This window comes from Leptosomus discolor, chromosome 16 (assembly GCF_034619465.1).
Source record: "Leptosomus discolor isolate bLepDis1 chromosome 16, bLepDis1.hap2, whole genome shotgun sequence".
NCBI classification, from domain to species: Eukaryota; Metazoa; Chordata; class Aves; order Leptosomiformes; family Leptosomidae; genus Leptosomus; species Leptosomus discolor.
The window spans coordinates 13,422,458-13,448,463 of NC_141406.1; the positions used below are offsets into that span (position 1 = coordinate 13,422,458).

Genomic DNA, 26,006 nt, shown 5'->3' on the forward strand with positions numbered 1-26,006 from the left:
AGGCCTGCAATCCGTTGACTTGTGGCTTTCCTTCTAGGCACTGGCAAGACCTCGGCTACCTCATTATCTATGTCACGGGCCGCCCTGACATGCAGAAGCAGAGGGTGGTAGCGTGGTTAGCACAGCACAACTTCCCCCACGGGATCGTCTCCTTCTGCGACGGGCTCGTTCACGACCCGCTGCGGCACAAGGCCAACTTCCTGAAATCCCTCATCACCGACGTAAGCCTGGGTCTGCTGAAATACGATCGTAGCACGGGTTGAGATTCCTCCTCGTCCAATTGCCCCTGTCAGCACCAGTCTTTTGGCAGCGATGTGACCCGCAAAATTAATCTATTCACTTTATTTTCATCCTTTTATTGCTCTACAAAAGTGTCTACGCTGTTAAATTGTGTCATCTCTGCTCTGCACCGCTCCATTTCATCACTGGTCCTTCCAACACCAAAGCCCTAATGAAACAGAGGCAGCAGTGCCTCCCCTTCCCCACACATGCACTTTTTTCACCGGGTTGGTGGCTTTCTGGCTGCCAGTGGTGTGACGAGCAGGCCTGGGAGGGCATGGAGCTGCTGCAGATACGGCCTTGCACTACGCAGCCTTGACAGGAGACCCCACAGAGCATCTTCCCAAGCGCTTGACCCCAGGGAGGTCTTGATGTCGCTCAGCCCAGAGCCTCAGAAAAGCTCCAGATAAAACAAGGTTTTCTCTGTCTGGCAAGTGAAGGAACCCCCAGTGTCCCAAGCGCTTGTGCCCTGCCTTCAATAGCAGGGAATGCCCCTTGTCGACTCTCACTTGGGCCTGAGTCACAGTGGCGGGAGCAGCTGGCCCTTACTTCATGCCTGCTCTCCCTTGTCCTCCAGAAGAAGACATTTGTGACCAGGCTCAGACATTTCCTTTCCATCTCCCTGGCCTGTCTGCAGCTCCGGGGGCAAAGCCAGCAGGTCTGTGGTGGCACTGGTGTCCACGCCTCCCCTGCCAGCCCCAGCTTCAGCCCCAGCTTCAGCCCCCTAAGGAGAGGGTTGGCCAGGGGCTGCTCTCTGCTCAGAGCAGAGGCAGATGAATCCCTGAAAAGCAGCCTGTTTTGCTGCCTGTCCCTTCTTCCTCTGCCCAGCAGCGTTAAACAGCACTATCGCATGCGGCAGCACGGCTGGCGGAGGGGAACGCTCCCTTCTAACGATTACTGCACGGGGGGTTGCAAACCGCTCCTCTCCCCCAGTGACAAGTAGGCAGTGAAGTGTGCGGCTTCCCTGCCCCCCGCAGACCTCAAGGAGAAGCTGTGGATCAGCAAGTGGAGGTCTGCTTTCGTGTTGCTGTTGCTCCTCTTGTTCTGGCCTGTAAACATCCACAGCTCTGCTAATTACCGCTTTGCGCAGCGGTGCATTATCCAGCTGGGAACTTACATAAGTTATTGACCTGAGATTCCCACAAATGCTATTTAAAACAAAACAAAACACACACAAAAAAGCGCCCTGCCTGTTGAGCAGCACGGAGTGCCCATATGTTCTGACTGCATGTCGCCTTCTCTCCCCACAGCTCCACATGAGGATCCATGCGGCGTATGGATCTACGAAGGACATCTCTGTGTACAGCTCCATCAGCCTCCCACCCACGCACATCTACATCGTTGGCCGACCCACCAAGAAGCTGCAGAGCCAGTGTCAGGTAGGAGCCAGCTTGCCTGAGCTGTGGAGGTGCTGCCAAGGGCCTCCCGTGGGAGGGCGATGGGAATTTGGTCATCTTGAGACTGGTGACTGAGCTAGTGTTTGCCAAGAGGACAGAAACTGTCCCACATACCAGCACCCATCGCATCTGTCTGAGTGGTTCCACGTCTTATATGTCACCCCAGAGAACGTGGCACAGCAAAGGTGTTTGGCTGCCAGTAGCTATCAGGGAAACGCGTCCCATCCCTCTAACGCCTGCCCTCGTCCCTCTTGTCTCGCAGTTCATCACGGAGGGGTACGCAGCCCACCTGGCCCAGCTGGAGTACAACCACCGCTCGCGCCCCGCCAAGAACACCACGCGCATGGCGCTGCGGAAAGGCAGCTTCGGGCTGCCCAGCCAGACCGAGTTCCTGCGCAAGAGGAATCACCTGCTGCGGACCATCTCCTCCCAGCCTTCGGCCTCCAGCGGCGGCGCCGGCCACCGCCCCGAGCGCACCCAGAGCCAGTCTGATGGCGACAAGGAGAGGGACAGAGAACGCAGCCAAAGAAGCATGAGCATCGCCACGGGGTGCTGGGGCCGGAGCACGGCATCCCGGCTGGAGTCTGGCCTCTTGGGGCAGAAGTAGCCAGGCCAGAGCCAGCGACTGTCAGCTGCAGCCACTGGAGGAGAAAACAAAAGGAAAGAGGGACGAGGCCAGCATTACGGGCTGGAAGGGTAAATATGGTGCTACTCTAATAACATCATGGTATTCTGGGAAGAGACGGGACGTTCCCCACGCAGAACGTGCAGGCCTTGCAGCGGGAGCGTCAGGTTTGTGCAGCGTGAGCCCAAGGAACAGCTGGAAATCGGGGGGGGGAAAGTCTCCAGGTCAAGATCGCGCTCTCTCCTGCCTCCTTCTCTTATCCAGGTTTAGTGACTGTAAATACGTGCCTCCTCGCCTTGTTAGCCATCGCTCCGATACGCGTGACCAAGTGCTGTCCTCAGAGCCACAGGAACAGGGGATGAGGCTGGGGGAACTTGTTCTTGGTTGTCCCAGGAGTCAGACGGAGGTGCTCTGCCAGTGCCGGCACGGGGTGGGTTTGGGGTTCGATGAGCATGTTGTTTCCCCAGCACAGACAGCCCCAAGCGAGGGATTTATCATGGGCTGTGCCAGGCAGAGCAACCGAGAGCTTTACCTGTACAAAGAGCTTCAAGTTCAGCCACTTTCTCAAGGAGTACGTGCAGTGGCAAAGCATAAAGATGTTATCGATGCTGTTGGTAGAGGCAGAATGTTGGCAGATTCACGCCCAAGAAAGTGGGGTCGTTACTGTTATTACTGTTATTTTTTAAAGAGACCTTTTAGAAGCCGATGGAATTTAATGCATTGACCTATTAAAAGAGGAATACAAGCTGTTTGAGCTGTTACAAACCTCAGACACTTAATTTGCTGTTAAAGTCTCCAGATATTCTTGCTATTTATTACTTCCAAAAGTAACCACCGTGTATTTGGAAGCAGCCGAAGGCGCTCAGCAGCTAGATTGCTTTGCAGTTCTCATCCAAATGCAGGGTCTGACTCTCAACATCCAGCTCTGAGACTTTTTCTACTTCCCAGGTTCTCTCCGAGTTCAGTAGCAGCTTTCATGGGAACTAGACTCGCTTCTTTTACCTGTAGTTACTGAACTGTAAAACCTCATTGTTTTTTGCACTGATGATTTTTAGAATGGAAACCTGTTACCATCTCATGTAGCTACACCCAACTGTTTGTAGTGCATGACAATGAAATATTGCTAAGCCAGGGTGTGTGTGTGTATATATATACATATGTGCATATACATATGCACACACACGTATATATATGTATATATTTAAAACAAAAATCTGTGCAGAAGTTTTTCCAGCAGTAAGGAGACTGTAAGGAAGTGTGCCAACTATGTCAGGCAACCTTAAGAAAAGGCCATATCTTAATTTTCCTGGTGTGTTTCTCAGTGGATGTGCCCGAGCTGATGGTTTGTGTGCTGCTGGCGCGAGCCGGGGCTGGGTGCGTGGCAGAGGGGAGCTGCGGGCGCGCAGGGCGAAGCGCTCGCTGCTGGCTGGCAGCCCCGGTGACACCGAGACGTGGCGGTGCACGGGACGGGGAGGGGAGGGCGGAGGAGAACAGTGCCTAGAGCGAGGGCTTGCCAAAAAGCCCCTTAGTCCTGTCCCTCCTGGCTCAGCCTGGGGCCGGCGAAGGGCCCGGTTCCCTCCTTGCACACACCTCCCGGAGGGGCATCCACCTATTCACAGGCTCCAGTTGGGCTCTTCACGTGGAGGTTTTATAGTCCTACCGAGCTCCCCGACTGTGTGTAGCCCCGCTGTCCCCCACCACACTTTCCTGTCTTTGTATCACTTTCTACTTACGAGGATCTTATTTATAACAGAATTTTTTAGACTGGCTGCTTCGTTTTATGAACCGTTTGCATATGAAGTGCAGGACGGCCGCACTGAGATACTCAGCACTGTGAACGCTGCTCTGCCAGCTGGCTCCGGGCCACGGTAGGCCAATCAAACTCACCAGACACCCAAGGTAGATCTCGTGTTCGTGGCGCTGGAGGGTCGAGGCGGAGGCGGAGGAGGGACAGTGCTGAGCTGCCGACGGCGTCCGAGCCGGCGGAGTGCTCAAACCCCAGCTGCCCGCCCGCCGCCCAGCGCAGCTCCCACGTCTTTGCAGCCTGACTGCAAAACGTTTAACCAGTTCTCTTTGATAATTACTCAATTACAGAATGTATCTGATGACTTTTGTTACCAAAAACTGACTTCCCTTTCTGCCGACTCAGCTTCGCTCTCTCTGAATGTACATCCAGAGCTTACTGGGTTTAAGAACAATGTGAATTGTCCCAGCTTTTCACTCCTGGAATGTTCTATCAAACAGATACCATCTGAGTAGGAAGCCAAGCCACAATCCATCCTGTGAAGTCACCAAATGACATCACCAAATAATTTCTGCAAATTTGGATATGGCCTTTGCAAAATTCAACTTTCCTCCAAGTCCACAACCAAGGCATGATCTGTACATTTCCCAACGCTGACGAGATGTTCACATTTTCTTACGTGTAGATAGTGTAAAACAGAGGCAAATGTAAATGTTCAACATAAAAAGTGGATATATAAAACTGAAAGTTATTTATTTATGTAGAGGAAAAAAAAATGTCTGGAGGGACTGGAACCTTCAGGGTTTATTAATATTTAAAAATGTAGCTTTTTGTTTCAGGCATTATGTACAAAGCAATTATTTTATGGACCAAGTTTAATGTAACTGTCAATGAATGCAGAAGTGCAATATTATACTCACCTCTCCATCACTTCATGTTTGAAACAGCTCCTAAGCAGTTAGACTGACAATCTGAGCACCTCCGTCCTCATCCTCTGTTGAGCTTCTTGAAACTCGCTCGGGTCCTTTCCCTGGCCCCCCATCTGCTGCCATTGTACGGCTCCAACACGGAGAAGCAATTGTAGAGCAGGACCTTTATTGCTGCAATAATACCGGATGAGGTGGGTGTAGTTACCAGGAAATATGCCAATAAGTTTTTCTCCACCGATTCAGTCCATCAGTCTACATCAGTCTGTCCTCAGCCGCCCCCATCTGGCACTCATCTCTCTGAAGCAAAGATCAACGTGCTACTCACTCACAGAACAATAGCAATAGTTTAACTCTGTGTTTATAACCTGTTTGTTCCGAGCTGTTTTGGAGAGCAATGCATGTGACCCGATGCCTTTCCACGTGTCTGGAAGAGGATCCGCTTGGATGCAGCGAGGGAAAGATGAATGTAAATTCCATCCTTACTAAAGGGGCACTGTCAGGTTACAGACCTAATTTACCTTTGTTACGAGTAACTTGTTCGCTTCGAAACGAAAGAATATGAAGTTTCTTGTCCTCCTCCCTGTCGCCGTCGTCTGGGCGGCCGTCGGCGTGGCCGGCGACAGTCGCGCTGCTTCTGCCGCAGCCCACGTCCCGTCCTCGCACACTGGCACAGCGCAGCCCGCGCCGCGCCGGCTGCCTCCGTCTTGTCTTTTTTTTTTTTCCTTTTTTTTATTGTTTCCATGGGAATCAAACTCTGCTGTGGAGCTCAGATTTTTTATAAAAAGCAGCTTTTTGTATTACTGCGCTATTGGGCCAGACTTTCTACCTGACGCTGTCCCTTTAAAGTCTTTTAAAAACACCAAGAGGAGCCCATGCATTCCCTCCGAGTTGTTTTCCTGGGTTTGCAAGATCACTCGGTCAGATGAGGCGAAATTCTAATACCAAAAAACGTTTACAGTGTCCGCTACGCGAGCCAAGAGCAGTAACTAGCCAAAGGGTTACTAACAAACCCCCGCTCCGCCCAGCAGCCGCCGTGCTTGCTGTAGCAGCCCCTACTTCAGGTATCGCCACCGTTTGCTGCATTTCCTATTAGTTCTAGAAGCCTTACGGTCCCCTCCTGTCCTCAGCACCCTCTGCCTGTTGATACCCTCGACTGTCAATTTTATATTCCAACGATGTTAGTTATATTTTATTTATAAAAAATTGCTTTAGGGGTAACAGACGTGTGTGGGGAAGCACCGGACGGCATGCCCGAGGGCGCCGGCAGCCGCGCTGGGTACGCCCCTGTGTGTACAGTACCGTGCCGATGACTCGCTTGTGTGTGACAAACCTTCTGTACAACTTCCTTCTCCTCCTTGCTGTTAGTGCATCGTTCCAATGGGTGTGCTTTGTGTACAGTATCATTGTGAGTTACACAGATTAAAGAAACGGGAAGGCTCTTCTCTGTCTGCTTTTTTGGGGGGAAGGCTCTAGAAACAGTCACAAAACCCAAGACGTGAGCAGGCACCAGTTTAATGGGGTTACAGCGACGAATGGAACGTGGAAACCCTCCGCGCAGATCAGTCCTGCAGGACCCATTTGTCCTTTAATCCATTTGTCCTTTTTTTTTTCCTTTTTATGATTTGTAGATTTATGGGCTTTGCGGGGGGAGGGGGGGGCAAGGCCAGCTCTTTGCTTCGCAGCAGCCACGGGCACAAGCCCCGAGCCCTAACGGGGCCTGCGCTGCGGGGAAGGGACACAAATCACATGCAGGAACAGAGAGCCAGGCAGAGGCACCCCTCTGCAAAACACGCCGGCCCGCCCCCCCGGCGCAGCGTGCCAGGCCAGCGCTCCCCAGCACCACCCGATGAGACGAAGCTGCAGAGAGGCCGAGGAAAGCCCCTGGGGGCACCTGAAAGCCCACGGCTGCTCAGGGTGGGTGAGTGCGAAGGGCCCCCGAGCCCAGGTAAGCACAGGGCAAGCAGCTCCAAGCAAGCAAGGGCCCAAGAGCAGCCCCTGAAGGGAAGAAGTGGCAGCTGGCTGCGTATTTTGCAGCCCCAGCACATACCCCCTGGCCTGGCCCCCCACTCCTGCCCACCAAGGCCCAGAGCTGAGGGGCAGCAGCATCTCTAGGTGCTCAGCACCAGCAAGCCCGTCCCCTGGGTGCTGCTGAGCTCCAGCCTCAAAAGGGGCATCGGGGTAAGCAGGTCTAAGCTCATTACAGCCATGCTGGTCTCAGTTGGGAGAGGGAGGGGAGAAGCTGTTTACTGGTAGATGAACCATTAAAGTCACTCTCCTTCCCAGTCAGTAACTTACAGAGTGGCTGGAAACTGCCCCTGAGGAAGCATCTTGCCATGGTGGTGTCTGCGTGGTCCAGAGACAGCGGCTGATGCCGGGCTGGCACCAGCAGCAGGACAGGCTCCCGGCACGGCCGGCGCTTGTGCGCTCACTGCAGCATCCCTGTCCTCACCTGGAAGGCCAGCCCGTCCCCCCGGGTGGCTTGCTGCAAAGGGAGGGACACGGGCGCTCACTGCACCGCCTGCCCATGGATGAAGGATCCACCCAGGGCGGGGGAGTCCCTGTGGAGCTGCCAGAGCTCAGTTTGCCCTGGAAGAGTCAGCGGGGGCCCCAGGGAGACAAGACACCTCTGGGTGCAGCAGCTCCCCGGCTGCACCCACCCACCCACCAGTAGTTCATGCCGGTGGCCAGTTCCCGCTACCTTGTTGATCTCCTTGTGTCTCTCCTTGCTGACGATTTCCTCTAGTACTTCTCCATCTCCTTTGATAAGCCTGGAAGACAAGCACAGGCCCACGAGCCATGAGGGCTACTGGCAAGTTCCTGCCAGCCACGCTGTTTCCCAGCCACAGAAGGTGCTGACACCCCCCCGCCCCACCACCCCAAGGGCTGCTGTTGTGCCCCAGCTCAGGGGGTACCTGCTCCCTGAGCGGTACCTGCCCAGGACCAGGTGCTGGGCTGACACACCTCTCGGCAAGGCCAGTCGTGTCCTACCCCTGAAGTGGCTTTTTTCAGCCATATCAAGCTTAAATAGCACGGCAGGCTTTTCCGTTGCGCTTGTGGGATTAATGTCACCACACCACAGCAAGGACAGGTGAGGTCCCCTGAGACCTCAGCACCCCCCTCCCTGCATGGGCCAGCCGTCCCTGCCCCAGGCTGCGCGCGCTGTCTGCTTGTGCGGAGCCAGTCACGCTTGCGCGCGGCAGGAGGAAACACTCGTAATAAAAGCATCTCCTGTCACCCCACCATCTGCAGCCTTCACTGTCAACAGCAGCGGCCCCAACCCCTGCAAAAACCACTTCCTTGTATCACCCAGAGTTCAGGTCTGGTCCTGGCTGCCTGTCACGGTCCACTCAGTGGACTCGTGATGGTTCGTCTGCTGTGATTTTGACTCGTACACTGCTTCAGGGAACTGCAGAGCCGTTCAGAAACAGGAGCCAGTTTGGGCCTGAAAGGCGGCCAGACTGGGGAGCATCTTGCTGAGCAAATTCCAAGCAGTGTTGGAGGCAGCTCACACCTCCAAACATGAACAGAAATTTAATTGTCTTCATTACGTGCCTTACAGGGAACCGACCTTTGTTCCACACCTCCCCGAGCCCCGCAGGCTGCCTTCTATTTTAAGACTGGACTTGTCACACCCAATTCTCTTCAGCATGATGTTTTCTGCTTGCCGAGAAGATGCAGTTTATTAAAAACTGGGTCATAGCTCTTTGGCAGCTAAATGAACTTCTGTTTGACTGTTGTCTGTAACCCCAAGGGGCACCACTCCCTCCTCCCTTGCACCCAGGTGCTAACTGGGGCTGAGGGCTTTGGAGCTGAAAGGCAAGCGCGTGAAGCAGGGGGGTGAGGAGGTGGCAGTCACCCCTCTGGTTCCTGTTCTGCCCCCAGTTGCAGCATCCCATTTAATGGGAACTTCACAGCGCAAGGAACAAACCTTCTGCCTCCAGCAGCAGGGTGCTCTGGTGTCTGCAGCCCACAGCTCCCGGCTGGGCCACAGCCCCGTGCCCCTCGCATGGAGCCCCAGCAGGATTCGATAATCTGGGGTCAAACATGTCACTTTCTGGGTAAGTTACCCCAGGTCTGATGGGAGGGGATCTGCAAGGGATCAGCTCAGGCTTCTGCTGCTGAGGGGGACCTGGGGCCACGCACGGTACTGCAGCGCCGCAGACAAGCATCCTCCCAGACTCCAACCCACACAACACGGATGGGGGTGAATAACCCATCTCCCCTTTTCCCCAGGGGTCATACCTGGTTCTCCCCGTTTCAGGATCCACGACTCTCCTTATGACACTCTGCCTCGCGTCCCATTCCTCCTTTGTCATTGGCTTCATAGCCTGGATTCGGGATTTTTGTTCATCTGTCAAAACTGGAATGCATCAGTTCGTCAGAGCCGCGCTCGTGGGGCACAGCACCCCGCCTGGCATGAACAGAGGCACCCGCCCCACCAGCTTCCTGGCGGTACTCGGGGTTCAGTGACGACCCCCGCCAAGGGAAGGGCTGCCCCACGTCCCAAAGCCAGCAGCAGCTTTGCCAGCGTGTTGCTGCTCACTGTGTCCTGACGGTTGCCACCTTTGTTCCCCGCTCACAGCTACAAGCTACATCCAACCACTTCACCCTGAATCACTGAACGTGGCTCCTCGCGTTTACCCGGTGGCCGCGCTATGCAGGAGGGAGGAGCTCCCGACACCCCTCCCTGTACCCAGCCCCACTCCCCTCAGACACCTCGTGGTCTTTCCCCAGCGCACGATGCTCGTGTGCCCCGGCTTCAGTAGGAGGGAAACACCATCGTTACCTGGCCCAGAGTCCACCAGTGATTCCTTCTGCCACTGCTCCAGCGAGGGGCCGGGCACCGCTTCTCCCTTGGCTTTCTCCTCCTTAGCCCCTTCCTTTGACTTCTTTTTTGATTTCTTCTTTATTCTCTTCTTTTTTTTCTTCTTCTTGTCCTTCTGTTTCGCTCGCTTTTTTTTGCCGTGTCGCCTCTTCTTCGTTTTCGAGTCACTGTCACTGGAATCGTCAGAAGAGGAGCTGGAGGAAGAAGAGGAAGACGAGGAGGAGCCGGTGGATGAAGACGCTGTCTCAGAGGAAGAGGTACTTGCCTTCCTCTTCTTTTTGTCCTTTCTTTCCTTCTTCTTTCCTGCAATACATAAGAAGAGGCTGAGCGGAGCAGCTCTGCCCCATGGCAGCAGGGATGGTGGTTATGCCCCTCCCAGCCTGGTTTCCTTCTTGCCTGAAGAGCAAAGCCCCCAAACGCCGGGGCAAAGCCCCCTCTGTGCCAACACCTTCAACACGCCACTGCGTGCGGTGCCATGCTGCCAGCCCAGCATGTGGAGGGGCTGTGGGGCTCCACGCTTGTCAGAATGAGATTAAAATGGGCACAAAGCGCATGGCAAGGTGACAGACACCGCTTTGGCGAAAAGCAGGGACCCTCTTCTCAGGCCTGGGCCCCCTCTGTGCACCTGCCCCAGGAAAACGGAGTGAAACCATGGGGGGTCACAGGCCTTTCCCCTCACCTTCCTTAGCTGCCGCTGAGCTCGACTTGTGTTTGTGAGACCCAGAGGTCCTCGGAGGAGAGGTGCTGCCCCGGTGTGAGTCCTTGCTGCTTTTCCTCCTCTTCTTCTCCTTCCTCTCCGGTCTGCTCCGAGAACTGCTTTTGCTCCTGCTTCGTGATCGCTTCCGAGACTGGCTGTGGGCCATCGTCCGTCAGCCCCTGGAGGGAACAGGTGACATCAGGGGGAGACCACCCTCGCTCGGCGGCAACACGTCAGGCAGCCCCAAAAACCTTAAACCCAACCAGCCCAGGAAGACCTGCTCCTGTTAAAACTCCCTCTCTGCTCACGCCAGCTCTCCCTGAGCCCCCAACGCTCAGCGGGGATGGGTCGGGGTTACCCGTCACATGGCCGTGGCCAAACTGGATTTCACCAACCCACAACAAGAGCCCTCAGCCAAGAGCTGGGGCCGCGCAGTGACAGCACAGCCGTCCCCGGGCAGCCCTCACCCGCCTCCAGACAACCGTCACCCCAGCAGGTTCGGCGTGAAACCTCCACCAGGCGTCCCCTGCGCTCCCTGTGTTTGTCCCTAGGCGTGGTGACTGAGAGAGAATCGGGCCGACCCCTGTCGGGGTTTGCAGGCAACGCTGTGCCCCATGGCCCCGGGGACAACCCCCGGTAGCTACGGGCCGTGACCGCCCCACGGGGCTGGGAGCCGTCGGGAGGACACTGCACCCGCAGACAGACACTGGCGAGGTGCGATCGGTGCTGCGGCGACAGCCAGCAGAAGGAACCATCCTCATCCTCCCAGGCTGAACGCGGAGTCAATCACCCCATTATTTAAAATGCCGGGAGCAGGAGCGAGCCAAGGGGAGGAATGAATTTTTAATATTCCAATTTGCTGTTAGAAAACAGATTATGCCTTGAGCTGGCATCCCCGTCCATCAGCCCGACCAGCTGCCAGCAGCCACAGGCCAGAGACGGCATGATATATGCTCTCATTAATTTAAAAAACAAACTGGCACCATCGGCAGAGCACTCTCTGGGAAACGCTTGCTCACAGCCACCTTCCAACTGCTGCATTTAATTAATTGCATGTTTACCACCTCGACGTTCCTGAGCGGCGATTCGCTCCCAAGTGAATCAGCCCTTTGATTGATTGCCAAGCAGAAATTTCAAGCAGAAAAAAAAAAAAATACCCTGACACAATTAAGGACAGGTAGTTTCTGAGGATGAGAGTCCTTCACCGACACGCGCCCAGCAGCCGTCCCTCGCACCAGCGCCGGGTGTCCGGGCCTCGGGCCCGCTCTGTTGGACACCTGTGGCAACAGGGCCAAGGGGTGAGGAGCCGGGTGCAGACAGGAGCACCCCGGCGAGTCCGAGGCGACGCCGCAGGAAGGGGGATGAACCCCAAATCCACCACGGCAGCACCCCCCCAAAGCTGGGGGCCTCACCTCCACCCTGCCACCGGGTTCACTTCGACGGCGGGGCCCAGCTTCGCCCAGGCCCGGCCCCTGCTCTGCCCCCGCCGCAGCTGAGGGGCGGCCCCTTCCCCCTCACCCCAACGCAGGCAGGCTGCGGTAGGCTGGCCCTTTAAGAGCTCAGCACGAGGTGCGCTGCCCCTTTAAGAGCCTAGCACAAGGCGTGCTGGCCCTTTAAGGACCTGCGCAAGGTGCGCTGGCCCTTTAAGGGCTCAGCAAGAGGTATTCTGTCCCTTTAAGAGCTCAGTACCAGGTGTGCTGCCCCTTGAAGAGCGCGGAGCGAGGCGCGGCCCCTTTAAGAGCGCGGCCCCGCGTGTCCCGCTCTTTAACACCCCCCCCCTGCCATGGGGTGCCACCGCAGCGCGCATGCGTGTGCCCCCCTTTTTCCTCCCCCCCCCCCCCCGGTGTCCTCCGCCGGGTCGACCCCTCCGGCCCCGCCGCGCCGCAGGTAAGAGGAGAAATTTGGGGAGGGGGGAGGGACTCACCGCGGCCGGGCCGGGCCGGGCCGGGCCCGCACCGCCGCTACGAGCGGAGCAGCCGCCGCTGGCTCCGCGCTGGCCTCCCCCTCCTCGCCCCCGCCACTTCCGGCCGCCGCGCGCGGGGCCGGGCGCCGCCTGCGCCGCGCTCTTTGGTTCCGGGGCCCCTGGGCCCATCTCGCCCTTTAGCTGAATTTTTGGGGGCCTAATTCAGGCGGAGGTCGGGTTTGCTGGTGAGGGAAATGCAGCTTGGACGGCTGGTTTTCTTGTCACCAGCCCTTTGGCTCCGTGCGCGAACACAACGGCCGGTTTCCTCCCCGAGATGCGATTTTAATGGGTTTTGCTAATGAAAAGCTCATCAGCGCGGTGCGCTCGTGGCATCACCAGCCAAAAATACAGCAGATCCGCTGGGAAGGCTTAAATCAGCCCCCTTCGTGCGAGCTGTGCCGGCTCACGTCTCACAGTTATCGATGATGCAAAGTCCACATGCTGTAATTAACTGCAGTTGAATAAATGAATGAAAAAGCACCTTATAAACACGGTGGCATACGTGTGTATCAAATATATACAATTAATTTTCCGCAGAGCCAAATGCAGCCACCAAATCAAAATGTATTTGGCTGCTTTAATTTGTTTTGTAGATGGGAGAGTCCCGGAGTTCAGCCAGCTGGCAGTAAGGCAGGGAAAGCACTTGACCCTCCAAACGCATGGGCTGCCAGGGGATCTTGGTGCCAAATTAAGAAGCCCCAGGCCCACCTGCTGCACCCAGGTGGAGACGGTTACGTTACATTCTCACTTGTTCACATAACTGAAGCAAGGGAGTTAAAATGCACACTCTTGCCTTCCTCTGGAAAGTTTTGCTGTGTTGCAGGTAGAGCTTTGACTCTGAAGCCCCTTTCTGTTTGCTTAATAAGGTTCACAGAATCTTTGAAGGGGAAATTTCTGCTTAAAAATGCTCAAGGAAGCCTTGAGAGATCCTCTCAGCCCCCCTGTGGGATCAGCTCTCCCTGTATGGCTCCTGATTTGGTTTTCTGAGCCTGGGTTAGGTAAGCCTCTGGTGATGGTAATGCCATGCCATTCCCAGCAGCCTGTTGTGAATCACCTGTATCTCACTTTTGAGCAGATCCTCCACGGTCACCCAGCAACAAAAAGCTCTTCCCCTTCCCCTGGAGGACAACAGGAGTCCCTGCCAATAGCAGAGAAGTGGTAAGTGCAGGGCTTTATTGTCCCGTTCTTTTCTGTTTACAGCAATGCTGCTGCTGGCACAGAGGTCTCCACAAAGACCAAGCACCTTTGGGTGGTTTCCCCCTACACCTGAAAATATTTACAGAGCCTTTGCAGTGATTAGAAGTGGTGAGGCTTTGTACAGCTTCCAAGCAGTCCTCCCGCCCGAGCGTGAGCCCTGGCGAGCCGAGTACCAGCTCTTCCAGCTCTCCAAGCAGCTGCTTTCCCTAACCCCAGCAGGACTGGTTGGGCATCACTTCCCAAGGCGATGGCTACTCCTTACGTGACTCGTGCACCCGCCAGAGTCTCGTAGCACAGCCTGAGAGGTCAGGAAGGAGCTTTAGGCAACTCAGTCCGAAGAAATTGGGCTCCACCGTCTGCTACCCCAAGGAACAGAGATTCACAGTCTCAGGCGTGTCGTCTTCAAGGGTTTCTGTGAACCCATCTCCAAAGCCCTCTGCTTCCACCAGCTCAGGTTTCTTGTGGCACATGGGGCAGAGCTGGTTGCGGATGGCAGATGATCTCATCCAAATAATGAGGTTCCAGCGTTCCCCGGAGGCAATGGGAAGCGCCCCATGGATCTGCCCTCCTCGGTGTAACAGCCCCTGGGTGCCCACATGTTCAATCTCTATGTACTTTGGCACAGGGGTGGGATCCTGGAACAAAGGGAGGTGGATACAGCTTTACACCAGAAAGTCCCCAACAGAACAATGCTCAAATAGTTGAAACTTTTACTTGTCACCTCTTCACCCCCAGCACCCGGTGAGCAGCATGGAGAGGACTCACTGCGCCTCTGAAATGCAGCCCCTTCAGTGGTGGCTTGGCAGCAGCTTAGTGTAACTGTTTTCCAGTAAGACATTCCCAGTGCCAGGTCCAGAGGGACTTTAAAGGCAGAGTTTCAGTCAAAAAAACCTGTTTCACCAGTGTATGGGAGCTTTTACCCCTCTCTTGCCAGGAGCCCCCTGGAAATTAGCAGCTACAGACTTAGGTTTAAGTCTAATCTGAAATATATCTTCCCTCTCTCTATCTTAGAGCACCTCCCTGCTCACTATTTCAGTTGTGGAAGGATGGGCTGGCTTCTTTCACTCCAGTTTCTACTACGATAGCTGTCTCTGTCCTCTCTTTGAAGCTTGAATATTGGTAACGTGCTTGTAGCAGAAAAGGCTCCTGTATATAACCAAGACATTTTAAAAAAGGGAGAAGGGACAGAGCAGGTTTGACTGTCAGGAGCAACTAACTGTGTTTTTAGAACACCGTTAATGCCTTGAAACTGGGGGGTGAGGAGGTAGAGGGGAATAGAATCAGGGTCTAGGCTAGGAATATGCTCAGTACCTGGCTGAAATCCCCGAAGTACAAGTTGCCTTCTGTGAAGTCTTTCCCCAGTGAAACGTTCAAGGTGACTTCTGCGTTGTCATAGTGAGAGCTCAGATCCAGATCTTCGTGCAGCGAGTACTTGACGACAAACGCCTTATGGCTGTCCAGGCCAGCGCCTCCCACGTCGGGATACAGCAGTGCTGTTATGGGCTGCAGGTATTTCTCCCGCAGGGGTGTGATGAAAGTTTCATCCATCCCAAGCTCATTTAGCAGAACCTAAAGAGAGGAGATGGGAACAGCTGAGCAACTACATCTGCTGCTTCATCAGAGCTGCCTTGTTCTCTTCCAACCCTGCTGCTTGCTCGGATAAAGAACTTTAGAGCAAAGGCTCCAGCTACAGGCAAAAGAAGTAGGATCAAGGTGGAAAGCGATGGGGAAAAGTAAGATCAAAAGTTGAGTGTTCTTTAAAAACTGACTCCTTGATTTAAATGTGTATTGCTTAAATACCGGGTGCTCTTGCTCTCAGATACCAACTCCCATCCCCTTTCCCTGCATTCCTCTGGCCTTTGGTCTGTGTAATACACATTCCCTCAACCCTTTCACTTCCAGGGGGCCGTACTCAAACCGCACTGTGCTCGAATTACAGACATTTTGGAAGGGAAACGCACGTGCAGCGAGGAGGTAAAGAAAGTCTGCTCGTGGACACTCCCCCTAAAAAAAGCACGAGAGATAGTCCTACCCCATAGTTATTCATAGTGTTGGGCCTGCCTTTAGGCATATCCGACTGCTCAAAGTTCTCCAGCTCATCCACAAAGGCTTGGCAGAATTCCTCTGTGAACACCGGGAGTCGATAGATCCTCTTGTCTGTCAAGAGAAGGGAGACACCATTTGCTGTGGAAAATACCAGGCTGTCGTGCTGTCTGGCTAGACTGTGCTGGTGTCAGTGAGAAGGCAGACCCACGGGCTTCACTTTGTGCTCAGGCTGCTCAAAGGGCTGGAACCATTCCCTGGGATCAGCTCTGGGATGTATTTCTTGTTTTGCCTGTTGGCCCCTCGTTTCCAGGCTTCCCCATCCAGCTGGGAGGCGTGGCACTGGTGTAACCGCCTGCTCTGGGTGCCAAGGAAATGTCTTGAGAGAGTTTTGGAGGGAGGGCAGTGAATCAGCAGCTCATCCCAGGCAGCCCAAATACAACCTCCTGGAAGAAGGAGACTCAAGGTCCTTCAGGGGATGTGGGATTCACTCATCCAGTGCCAACCTTTTAGGAAGGCCAGGCCTTCTGAGCTGCCGGTCAGGGCAAAGCCCTAAAGGTCTGTGTTTCAGTATCGAGGATATAGAAGCTGAGCAAAAGACAGTGTGAAAAGGCCGTCTGGCTGGAAAATGTGCCTTGAACAAATCCAGGAGCCCTGCACACACACAACATTTGTGTGTGTCTTCTTGTCTTGAGAAAAGGAGGCAACTTTGCAGCTTCCCCTCTACATTTTGTCAGCATTTGCGGTAGGGAGAGAGCTTCACGGATGCCTCCAGGGAAGCTCAAAACCCAGATCTCTTTTAAAAAGACTGAAATCTAGACTGAAACTATTTCAGCTCAGACTAACCAACAGGGATTGTCTGAAACGGTAAAGCACTTGGGGAGGGAGTTAGCTCCCCGGGCTAACAGCGTTCCTTCGGCAGGCTCCCCCATGAGGCTGTGGTACAAGCAAAACCCCGGCCCTGCTGCAGCTAGAGCCTCTGATGAGACATCAGCAGACTGGGACTGGAAAGGCAGAGAACCGGCTCTCCTCCAGAGCAGAACTGCTGCACAACACTGCCTCTCCCGAGGCTCTTGTCAAGCAGAAAATAACACCCTGTTTGTCTCAGCTGTGTATCAAATCTGAGCTGTCAAAGACAGGGCTTGGAAACCGCTGCCATCGGTGAAGTTGCAGTGTCACACAGGGAGAGCTCCGTGGTGGATGTGGTGTTTTCTTTACCTGAGAAGGACTCGATGCGGCCCAGGAGGCCGTGGAGGTGAGCATCCGGTGATGTGCAGTATCTCACGACTTCTAGAAAACCTGGGGCCAGGAATGAATCCTGGTGTAAGGGAGGGAAGGATGGTAATAATACACAGGAACACAATTAGCTTGCACAACCTTTTACAGCCCAAGAGGGAAAAGGGCTTCCAGGCAGCCACAGGAAAATAGGTAGAGTCTAGGGAGCAAGGCTGATAGTCACACTTGGGTTACTTCTGTGGCAGGAACCGCAGAATGTTACTGGTGTTTTTCTTGGTGGTTTAGGTAAGTTGCTGCTTGCTCTAGTTCAGGGGTTTCTAAGTATAACTGGGCAGATTTATTCTTAGCGTGACAGGAAAGAGCCTGGCTCACACCACGAGCTCCTCGCCACTACGTGCAAAGTCCTTCCTAGTAGATTCAGCGTCTTGTCATGGCCTCAGCACAACCAAGTGACTCTGCTCTGCTTTAAGCACTTCCCCACACAGACCACGGCAGAACGTGTTACCGGAGCATCACGGAGCAGTGAAGCTGTGTTACTGCTGACCCGCGGTAACAACTCTCCAGCTGGGCAGTCCTGGCTGCGGGAAACACGAGGAAATTCAAAGCAGAGCAGCCCACAACCACCCTGCGTTTGGGTGGGGTGCACACACAGCAGCTTGCTGCCCCCTTCAGCTGACGGTAACGAGTAGTGTCTGAGTGTGCCCACAAAGGCCGATGTCTGTGGCTGTTCGTTAGCCCTCAGCGACCCTGTTTGCTGCAGTGATGCTTTACGTTTAAATCACTAATGGTATTGAGTCCAGCACCAGGGGCTGCTGCAGCTTCCCTACAGAATGACCCCTACCTGGCTACAAGCCAGTGGCATCTTGCCTGGAGAACAACCTATGCTGTGAAAGGTTTAAATTCAGTTTCAAGATGCTACACTTCAGTTTTAATTCAGTCCAGCTTTAGCACCGTGCACAATGCCGAGGAGAAGAAGGCTTCCTACTGCAAAAATAAACTTTCAGGCAATTCCTTGGGTGCAAAATAGATTCCAAACCTACTGCCTACCTGCAGAGTGTACACTTCTGGGTGCTTGCGTTTGTAGCTCTTTGAGATGATGGCTTTACGTTCCACTGACTGATGAATTAACTGTTTTCTTCTCTGCACTTCTGCCTCAATCTACAAGCAAACAATAGAGCATGTTGTTAGGTAATCAAAAGGGATAACTAAAACAATGCCAGGCATTTGCTCATTGTTTTAAACCAGTTATTTTTGTCCCGGGCACCTCTGGGAGACAGAGTGTACACATTTGCTTTTCTGTAGACAAGACAAGTCCAATAAGTATCTGAAAAGCAAAAGGCCTAAGAGGGATTTGAGACATGTTGTCATTATGGATGGCTTAAAAAATAACTGAAGGCTTTCTATGGGTGTGTCAAGCACAGCTGTGAGGTTTCAGCCCTTTCAGGCATTCTGATGCCTCATGAATTGCCAGCATATGCTTTAACAGTCTGGCTTATGTTCTGACAATATAAGCATTATCCAAAATAAAGACATTTGCTGGGAGGGAGACAGGACTTGTCATGAGGGGATTACTGCTAAGTGTTGTAGGGATGGGCTAATCTGTCATTTCAGAGGAAACAGCCGTAGTAGCAGCTGATTAAGGCAGCTCTTCCTATTTAATAACCCCCCCATGAGATTAGTTTATAACACTCCTCAGCAAAAAACGAAGGAGGGTATGACTGGTACTCCCTGCTCCCGACCCCTGGTAATGTGGTTAGCACAACTAACACCATTTTATAAGGCAAGCAGCCATTCTCTGTGACCAAAGGGTCACGTATTCATTCCCTTTCCCTCGTTATCAGGCCCTGAAGGTCCTGTGAACAAAGCAGACGAACCAAACGGTTTTCTTCTTCCCCTCCCTACCAGCCTCAAGGTTCCTGGGTGCCAGGGCAATTATTCCCTTGCCAGCCTTGAAGGTCCCATGGACCCAGCCAGCCCAGTGTTGTTGATGGCCTTGTGACAGAACGGGGAAGAGTAACAGCACACAGAGCCCTGTCTATAAAATCAAGCAGCTACAAGTCCTAAGTGGTGAGCTTGGACTGGAACTGCTGCTGGACAGTGAGAGCCATAACCCCACCATGGCCAGGGACACCTCCACCATCATCTGCTTCCTCCGAGGACTGAGTGAGTATCTGGTGTTCTTTTATATGATTTTCAAGTCTAGATTATGATTGTTATATCGATACAGCAAACCATAGTATTAAGATCTGACCCGATCTGCAGAGGGTCCAGGTGATTAGAAATTACAAGTCAGGATCTAGGTGATTAGAAATTGTAAGTTAAATAAGGGTCTAGAAATCCTAAGTTAAGTTGTATAATAAATTCTTTATTACACTGCTTATTGTGCTACATTGATTCTGCTCATAAATTCTGTGCTATACTAATAATAACAACAAGAAAATAAAGCTTTTATTGTAACTATGATTTAGTGCCATCATCATTTTGCCAAGACTCCCTAAAAGAACCTGCCTGTCCCCTTAGTGTCGGGTGAAATCGGAGCTGGTTGTGTGACAGACCTCTGTCCTTGGCCTGGAAAGAAACACAGATCCCTCCCTAAAGAGTGCCGGGGGGCGGGGAGGGGTTGTTCTTGCGATAACCCTCTGCGGCAGACCTCATGTGAATTCTGTAGGGCCCCTGGGTGACCCCACCTCAGGGCACCCTTTGAAAGTAATTGACAAAAGAAGGGACGAGAAAAGACAAACTAGAAAGGCGCTGGGAGCCAGCTGCCTAAAACCAATTAGGGAGCGGCGCAGAAGGCCATTTTGATAACATGTTGAATGACAGTATTTACTTCCAGGGTGTTGCCAGTCTAAACGCATCACTGACAGCCCCAGATCAGGGAATTTTTTCCCTTGTCCAGCACTGGGTTTGATCAGGACAAGACGCTGGGGAGCTGCACCCCATCTCCGTCAGGGCCAGGGCTTGTGGCTTCAGCAAGTCTCCCCGGCTCCCTTCAGCGCCCGCGCCCGCCGCCGGGCCCCGGGGACACCCCTCTGTGTGGAAATCCCACAGGTGAAGGAGGGGGGATCCCCTGAGGGGAGCCGGGGTGCGGTGTCCCCTCCCGCCGCGGGGCAGGCCGCCCCCTGAGGCGGGGGCTCCCCAGGTCCTCCCCGCCGTGAGGCCTCCGGGTGGGTGAGGCCCTTCCCCCCAGGGAGCCGAAGCCCCTGGCTCGCTCTGACAGGATTTACCGGGGAAACCGCGCTCACCTCCCGCAGCACGGCCCTGAAGTCCTCCTCGCTCCGGCAACCCCGCTCCCGCAGCGCCTGCAACACACCCGGCCCGTCACCCACCGCCCGGCCGCGGCCGACGCCGCCACCGGGGAGGGGTGGGGTGGGGTGCCCGCCGCCCCGCCGTTACCCGCCCGTGGTCGCGGCGGAGCTGTCCCTCATCCCGGTACCGGACGTGCAGCCCGTAGCGCCCCACGAAGACGTTGTCCGAGAAGAAGCAGGCGCAGGCCAGGAACGGGCGGCCCGCGGACATGTTTCCTGCCGGCGGACGAGCAGGGGAGGCACCGAGCGCGGGTCCAGCCGCCAAATGGCTCCGCCGCGCAGCGGGAAGAGCCGCTTCCGGCCGAGCCGGCGTGAGCGAGGGCGCGTCGGCAAATTCCCATCAGAGAGAAAAACGAGGGGAGGCGAAATTTGCCCGTTTTCTCTAGTTTTATGCCTTTTTTTTTTTTTTTTTTTTTAATTTTGGTGGCGTCACCGCGGCCGGGGCCTGCAGCGATGTCGCTTCTCCACAGCCTCCACCGCCCCAATCCTTGATAAGGCGCCACGCCGCGCTTCCCCCCTCCCTCCCCGTGTCGCGGCTGACTCGGTGCTGACGCGGGCAAGGAGCGCCCGCGGCCCGCCCTGACACCACGGAGGACGGCGGCGCCGCGGGCGGGACAGTCGCTCCCTTAACGGGACGGGAAGAGGGGCGAGGAGGTGCTGAGGAGCGGGACCGGGGCTGTTCACCGAGGGTTCTTTGCAGACGGTCCCTGAGGGCCACCGCCACGCCCCTCCCAGGGCCGGGGGGTTGGGGACGCGCCTGGCGGGGGCAGCCTGGCCCCGGGGGCGACCCGGCCCGGCCCGGCCCGGCCCATGTTGGCCATGGACTCAGCGCTGCAGGTGGCCGAGGAGGAGGTGGTGGCTGCCGAGTCGTGCGGTCCCAGCAGCAAGTTCGAGGACATCTACCGGCTGCTGGCCGAGGGCTGCTTCCCGCCCAGCTTCTGCTCCATCAAGAGGAAGAACCTCAAGCGCTACGCCCAGAAGTTCGTCGTCGATGGTGGGAGCCCGGGTGGTACCGGGGGACAACCCGGACGGGGCCTGTCGGGGCTTGGGGCGGGGGGGGGGGGGGACGACACGACAGCGGCAGCGCCCGCCTTGCCCTTGGCCGCGGCCCCCAGCCCCGAGGAGAGCGCGGCCGCGGGGCTGAAGGGCCCGAGCTGGCGGGGAGGACCCAGGGACACTGTGGAGGCCTGTGGGGACGGCGACCCGCTGGCAGGAAGGCAAAGGCCACCCCCAGGCGTGAGGACAGGTGTCCCTTCCCCACAGCACAGGGAGGGTATGTGGCTTCTTGGCCCTCTGCGGAGCGGGGGCCGTGGGGATGCAGCGTTGTCGGTACCCGCTGCCTCTCTGGTGCCATCTCTGTGCCTTGGCATCGCTTTTGGGGCGCAGGGTGGGGATGATGGCAACGTGGTGCACGGCGGGTGTCTGAGACCAAGGCGGCTTTCACAGAATCACGGGATGACAGGGGTTGGAAGGGACCTCTGGAGACCATCTAGTCCAACCCTCCTGCTAAAGCAGGATCACCTAGAGCAGGTCACACAGGGCTGCATCCAGGTGGGTTGTGAATATCTCCAGGGAAGGAGACTCCACAGCCTCCCTGGGCAGCCTGTTCCAGTGCTCTCTCACCCTTAATGTAAAGAAGTTTCCCCTCATGTTCAAGCAGAACTTCCTGTGCTCCAGTTTGTGCCCATTGCCCCTTGTCCTGTCGCTGGGCACCACTGAAAAAAGCCTGACCCCATCCTCTTGACACCCACCCTTTAGATATTTATAAGTGTTGATAAGGTTCCCTCTCAGTCTTCTCTTCTCCAGGCTAAAGAGCCCCAGATCTCTCAGCCTTTCCTCGTAAGTGAGATGCTCTAGTCCCTTAATCATCTTTGTGGCCCTCCTTTGTGGACTTTCTCCAGTAGTTCCCTGCCCCTCTTGAACTAGGAGGCCCAGAGCTGGACACAGTACTCCAGATGTGGTCTCACTAGGACAGAGTAGAGGGGGAGAAGAACCACTTTCGCTTTATCTTAGCGGAGGATTTTGCTCAGTCCTAGGTGGAGAAAAGAGGTCCCTGGGCTTATTTGGGGTTGATTCCAGTTTAGCACCTCCTCCAGAGGCATTACAGAAGCTCCCAAGGCAGCAATCCCCCTTTGTGGTGTCTCACCTGTTTTTCGCACTGTAGAAAATGACCTTTTCGCTGGGGCTGAGTAGCTGAAGTGGCTGTGAGGATGTGTTGGTTTAGATAAACCTCTTGTACCTGCAGGCGGCTGCCTCTACTATGTGGGACCCAAGAAGGAGGAAAAGCGTGAGGTGATTGTGGATCCTGAACGGAGGCGGCAAGTCTTTCTGGAAAGCCATTTCACCGAAATCGGGAACCATCTGGGCCAGAAAAAGACGGTGCACCGGATCCAGAGCCGGTACTACTGGCTAGGGATTGTGAAGGATGTCGTGGACTGGGTAAGTTGGGAGCATTCACTGTGTCGATGACACCAGTATTTCCCGGGACGTCCAGGCAGCAGGCCCAAGTGAGCAGCAGGACGAGCCCTGCTGCAGGGATGGTGTCGTTTCTAGTGGCTGTGGCACTAAGTAACTGCAGGTGAGACTGTTGGAACGTCCCCAGGCAGCTGGATAGATTGGATATCTTTTCCCCCGAGCGCCAGGAAACCTGCCCAGGTAGGCCTCCTCGTGCAGGGCAGTTTTGGCCAATGTGGGAATGTGGGATTGTTTCAGATGAGTGTTGCTAAATCTAGCTTGGAGCAGTCTGGCTTCCTACCAGAGCTGCCCAGTTCCCTAAACTGTTGTAACAGGAGGAGCTTGGTGTTTCCGCTGGCTCTCCTTGGCTGCTTTGCCTCACCTGGTTTATTGCTGAAAGTTCCCTGCAGCGGGGCTCTGCAACAGTGTGGTTGCGTTGCGTGGTCCAAGCAGCCCGTGCTCCTCCAGTATCCCGGGGCTGATGATTTTTCTAGCCAGCAGAAGTTTAAAATACGATAAATATTTGCCTAAAAACAGGGTGAGAAATGTCTTAGCTGTAGGCCACGTTGAGAAAATTGGTTATTGTGTCAGAGAAAGCTGTCAGGTAAGTTTTGTGAAAGGTGAGCTGTGTCAGTCTGTTGTGTTTTGTCCTCTTTTTCTTGCACCTTCGCTATTTTTGTTGGGTAGAAGGAAGCTGCTCGGATGTGCTGTCCCTCTCATCCCTTCATAACCTGTCCAGTCTGAATCTGACAGAATTCATCAGCGTATTTTAAAGCCCTTTGATAAGTCTTTTCCCTTTCCAGATCAAAATGTGTGAAACGTGCCAGAACGCAGAGCACAACAAGAACGTGTCGCGGAAAGCGAGGCCTGTCAAAGTGGAATCACCCTGGGAGGTGCTGGGATTAGACATTCACGGTGAGCGTTTGTGGCTGACAGACTTTTCAAGGCTGCCACGCCGGCCGTCAGGACACACAGCCTGCTGGCTGCCGCGGCCGGCGGCTGCGTCAGGAGGTGCCAAGGAGGCCGCAGCAGCCTACCAAGGGGCAAGCTGATCCGCGTGACTGGCTCGCCTCCCTCTCCACACACAATGGGAGTTGTGGGTGTGCGTTGCTTCCCAGAATTGAGGCTGTGATGGGTGTATTTTTTGCTGACAAAGGTCACCGAAATGTATTGGCCAAATGACATTGCAGAAGAGAGTCGTGGTTGTTTTCGCAGCGAACGTTTTGCTGGGCTGGGTTTTTAACTTTCCTCATTTGGGTGATATTACGGCATCACATTGATTTTTCCTGACGCTTGTTTATGCAGGACCTTTTCCTGAGACAAGCCAGAGCAATACACACGTCCTCCTTGTGACCGACTACTTCACTAAGTGGGTTGAGGCTGCTCCTCTGCAGAAGAAAGATCCCTTATCGGTTGCTAAAGCCCTAGCTACAGTTTTTTACAGGTGGGCTCCTCTGTTGGTGGTTACATTGCACCTCTGCAGGGAGATGGGGCGCGCTGGGATGTGTGTTGCAAAAATATTCAATGTCCACAAGGTGATTCCCCACAAGAGCAGGAACTCTCCCTTCTACAGAAGGCACCAAGCAGCACCCCTCAGTTGCTTTTTACAAAGCACTTGGGAAGCGCCTGTTACCCTCTTGTTATCAGGAGAGGGGAGAAAGAGGCAGAAGTTGTTCTCCGAGTAGTCCCAAGGCCAAAAGAGCTGGTGCCCCAGTTCTCTGATAAAGGTTTAAAACCATTCCCTGCTCCCTCCTAGAAAGTGTTTATTTTGCACTCGCGTGGTGTATGTCACCACGTGACGTTGTCCTTGTGGAAAATGCCTGCGGCCAGTAGAGATTTGTATTCAGAGCAAGAAACTTTGCTTGTTTCTCCTGCTGCCCTGTCATTCAAAAGCAAACAGGCTTGGCTGTTTTGGAACAGATGGAGCCAGCAGACCTCTCCCTGCTCTTGAGGAGGTGAGGTCATGGCAGCCTCTGTAGCAGCAAGCTCCACTGGAGGGTCTCTGTCCCTTTCCTGTCTTGTTATCCCCCATGAAGATGGCAGTCCTGCAGCTCTGCCCTGCAGCTGAGGGAGTAAAACCCATTGTGTGTCCTCTTCTTGTTCAGGTTTGGAGCATCCAAGAACATTTACGCCAGTCAGAGCTGGGACTTCTGTGAGGAGGTAGGTCAGGTGCTGGGTGGTTCAGGGAAAAGTGCCGTGACCTTCAGCAGGTTTTTTGGGCAGCAGGTCCCGAACGCAGGGCGGCAGTGTGCCGTGGAGGGCGTGCAAGGAGCTGAGGCTGCCTTCTCCCTGCCCCACCCCCGTTGCGAGCGGTAGACGATTTTCCAGTGCTTTCACCCTAAGGGTTGTGGTTCAGGTCCTCCAGCCATGCTGCAGCGCTGCTCACAAGGAAGGTCCTGTGAGATCATGTCCATGAGATTCCTGCCCTACCCTGGGCTTAACCCAGCTTCCCACTGCTGTGGAAAACCTCAAGTGCAGGAACAGTCGTTACAAAACCATTTTCTCGAGCTCTAACTTTTCTGGGAAGCTTTTTCTACCGAGCAGCATCTGGCATGGGGACAGTACCATCTTGTGCTGTGGAGGCTGCCAGCTGCTGTGGTGCAAACCTGCCTTGTTCTCCCGTGGGCACGACCCCTGCCTTTGCAGGTCAGCCGGCACTTATGCGAGCGCTGGAACATCTCGCAGCTCCTCACCCCTGCGGACCCCGCAGACTGCGCGGGCCTGGACGACCGCAGCGCCGAGGTGCTCAAATCCTCCATCTGCAACGTGGTGAACGAGAAGCCCAGTGAATGGGACGCCCACCTCGACCCTGTGCTCTTCCATTTCCGCACCTCAGTCAACTCTGTCACGAAGTACACCCCCTTCTTCCTCATGTTCAACAGATACGTGTGCCTGTCATCCGAGGTAACTGCTCGACAAAGGGGAGTCTTGTAGGAGGTTTGCCACTGCCACGGTTACGGCGTAACCCCCAGATATCTGTCCCTTGCAGGTGGATTTTGTCAAGGATTGTAAAGAGCAGGGGGCTAGCTCTGGTAAGGCAGACAGCCTCCCGCCCTTCACAGCTGCGGTTCAGGAGCAGCAGAACGCGGTGAAAGAAATTGTAAGTCTTGCAGTGCCTTGAAATCATTTTGCAGCTCAGCCCCCGCAGGGTCCCTTGCACCAGGCTGTGTAAGAGCTGCCCATGTGAGGATCATGCTACAGCGTGTGCCTGGCCTGAGAGGAGAGGTGGCTGGTGGCACCTCAATGCGTGCCAAGGGCAGCAGGAGCAGAGCCGGCCCCTCAGCTGGCACCATTTGGTGCCGCAGGGAA

The 26,006-nt window shown here is 54.8% G+C and overlaps 3 protein-coding genes across 6 annotated transcripts in view; 1 reads left to right on the forward strand and 2 right to left on the reverse strand.

Annotated features, from left to right (window-relative positions):
- Window positions 1–2,283, forward strand: part of PITPNM2 (phosphatidylinositol transfer protein membrane associated 2) — a 66,991-nt gene extending 64,708 nt beyond the window's left edge. For all 3 annotated transcript variants that reach the window (XM_086473904.1, XM_086473906.1, XM_086473905.1), the window contains 3 exons: window positions 38–221; window positions 1,530–1,658; window positions 1,939–2,283. In XM_086473904.1, coding sequence (XP_086330030.1) covers window positions 38–221; window positions 1,530–1,658; window positions 1,939–2,283 — 658 coding nt within the window. The remainder of the gene's footprint in view (window positions 1–37; window positions 222–1,529; window positions 1,659–1,938) is intronic.
- A 4,187-nt stretch (window positions 2,284–6,470) lies between these two features.
- ARL6IP4 (ARF like GTPase 6 interacting protein 4) lies at window positions 6,471–11,925 on the reverse strand. 2 transcript variants are annotated; one of them, XM_086474194.1, is made up of 6 exons: window positions 11,909–11,925; window positions 10,479–10,675; window positions 9,761–10,102; window positions 9,217–9,334; window positions 7,673–7,742; window positions 6,471–7,456 (listed from the first exon to the last, which is right to left on the reverse strand). In XM_086474194.1, the coding sequence occupies exons 2-6, from the start codon at window positions 10,660–10,662 to the stop codon at window positions 7,400–7,402; spliced, it is 771 nt and encodes a 256-aa protein (XP_086330320.1). In that variant the 5' UTR covers window positions 10,663–10,675; window positions 11,909–11,925; the 3' UTR covers window positions 6,471–7,399. The 2 variants fall into 2 exon arrangements, with proteins under 2 accessions (XP_086330320.1, XP_009952354.2); XM_009954052.2 differs by lacking the exon at window positions 11,909–11,925 and having other exon boundaries at window positions 10,479–10,680.
- A 1,686-nt stretch (window positions 11,926–13,611) lies between these two features.
- Window positions 13,612–20,454, reverse strand: OGFOD2 (2-oxoglutarate and iron dependent oxygenase domain containing 2). Its single transcript, XM_086474138.1, has 7 exons — window positions 20,332–20,454; window positions 20,181–20,237; window positions 17,983–18,093; window positions 16,918–17,017; window positions 15,689–15,813; window positions 14,968–15,225; window positions 13,612–14,291 (listed from the first exon to the last, which is right to left on the reverse strand). The coding sequence occupies exons 1-7, from the start codon at window positions 20,452–20,454 to the stop codon at window positions 14,016–14,018; spliced, it is 1,050 nt and encodes a 349-aa protein (XP_086330264.1). The 3' UTR covers window positions 13,612–14,015.
- Between the last annotated feature and the right edge of the window lie 5,552 nt (window positions 20,455–26,006).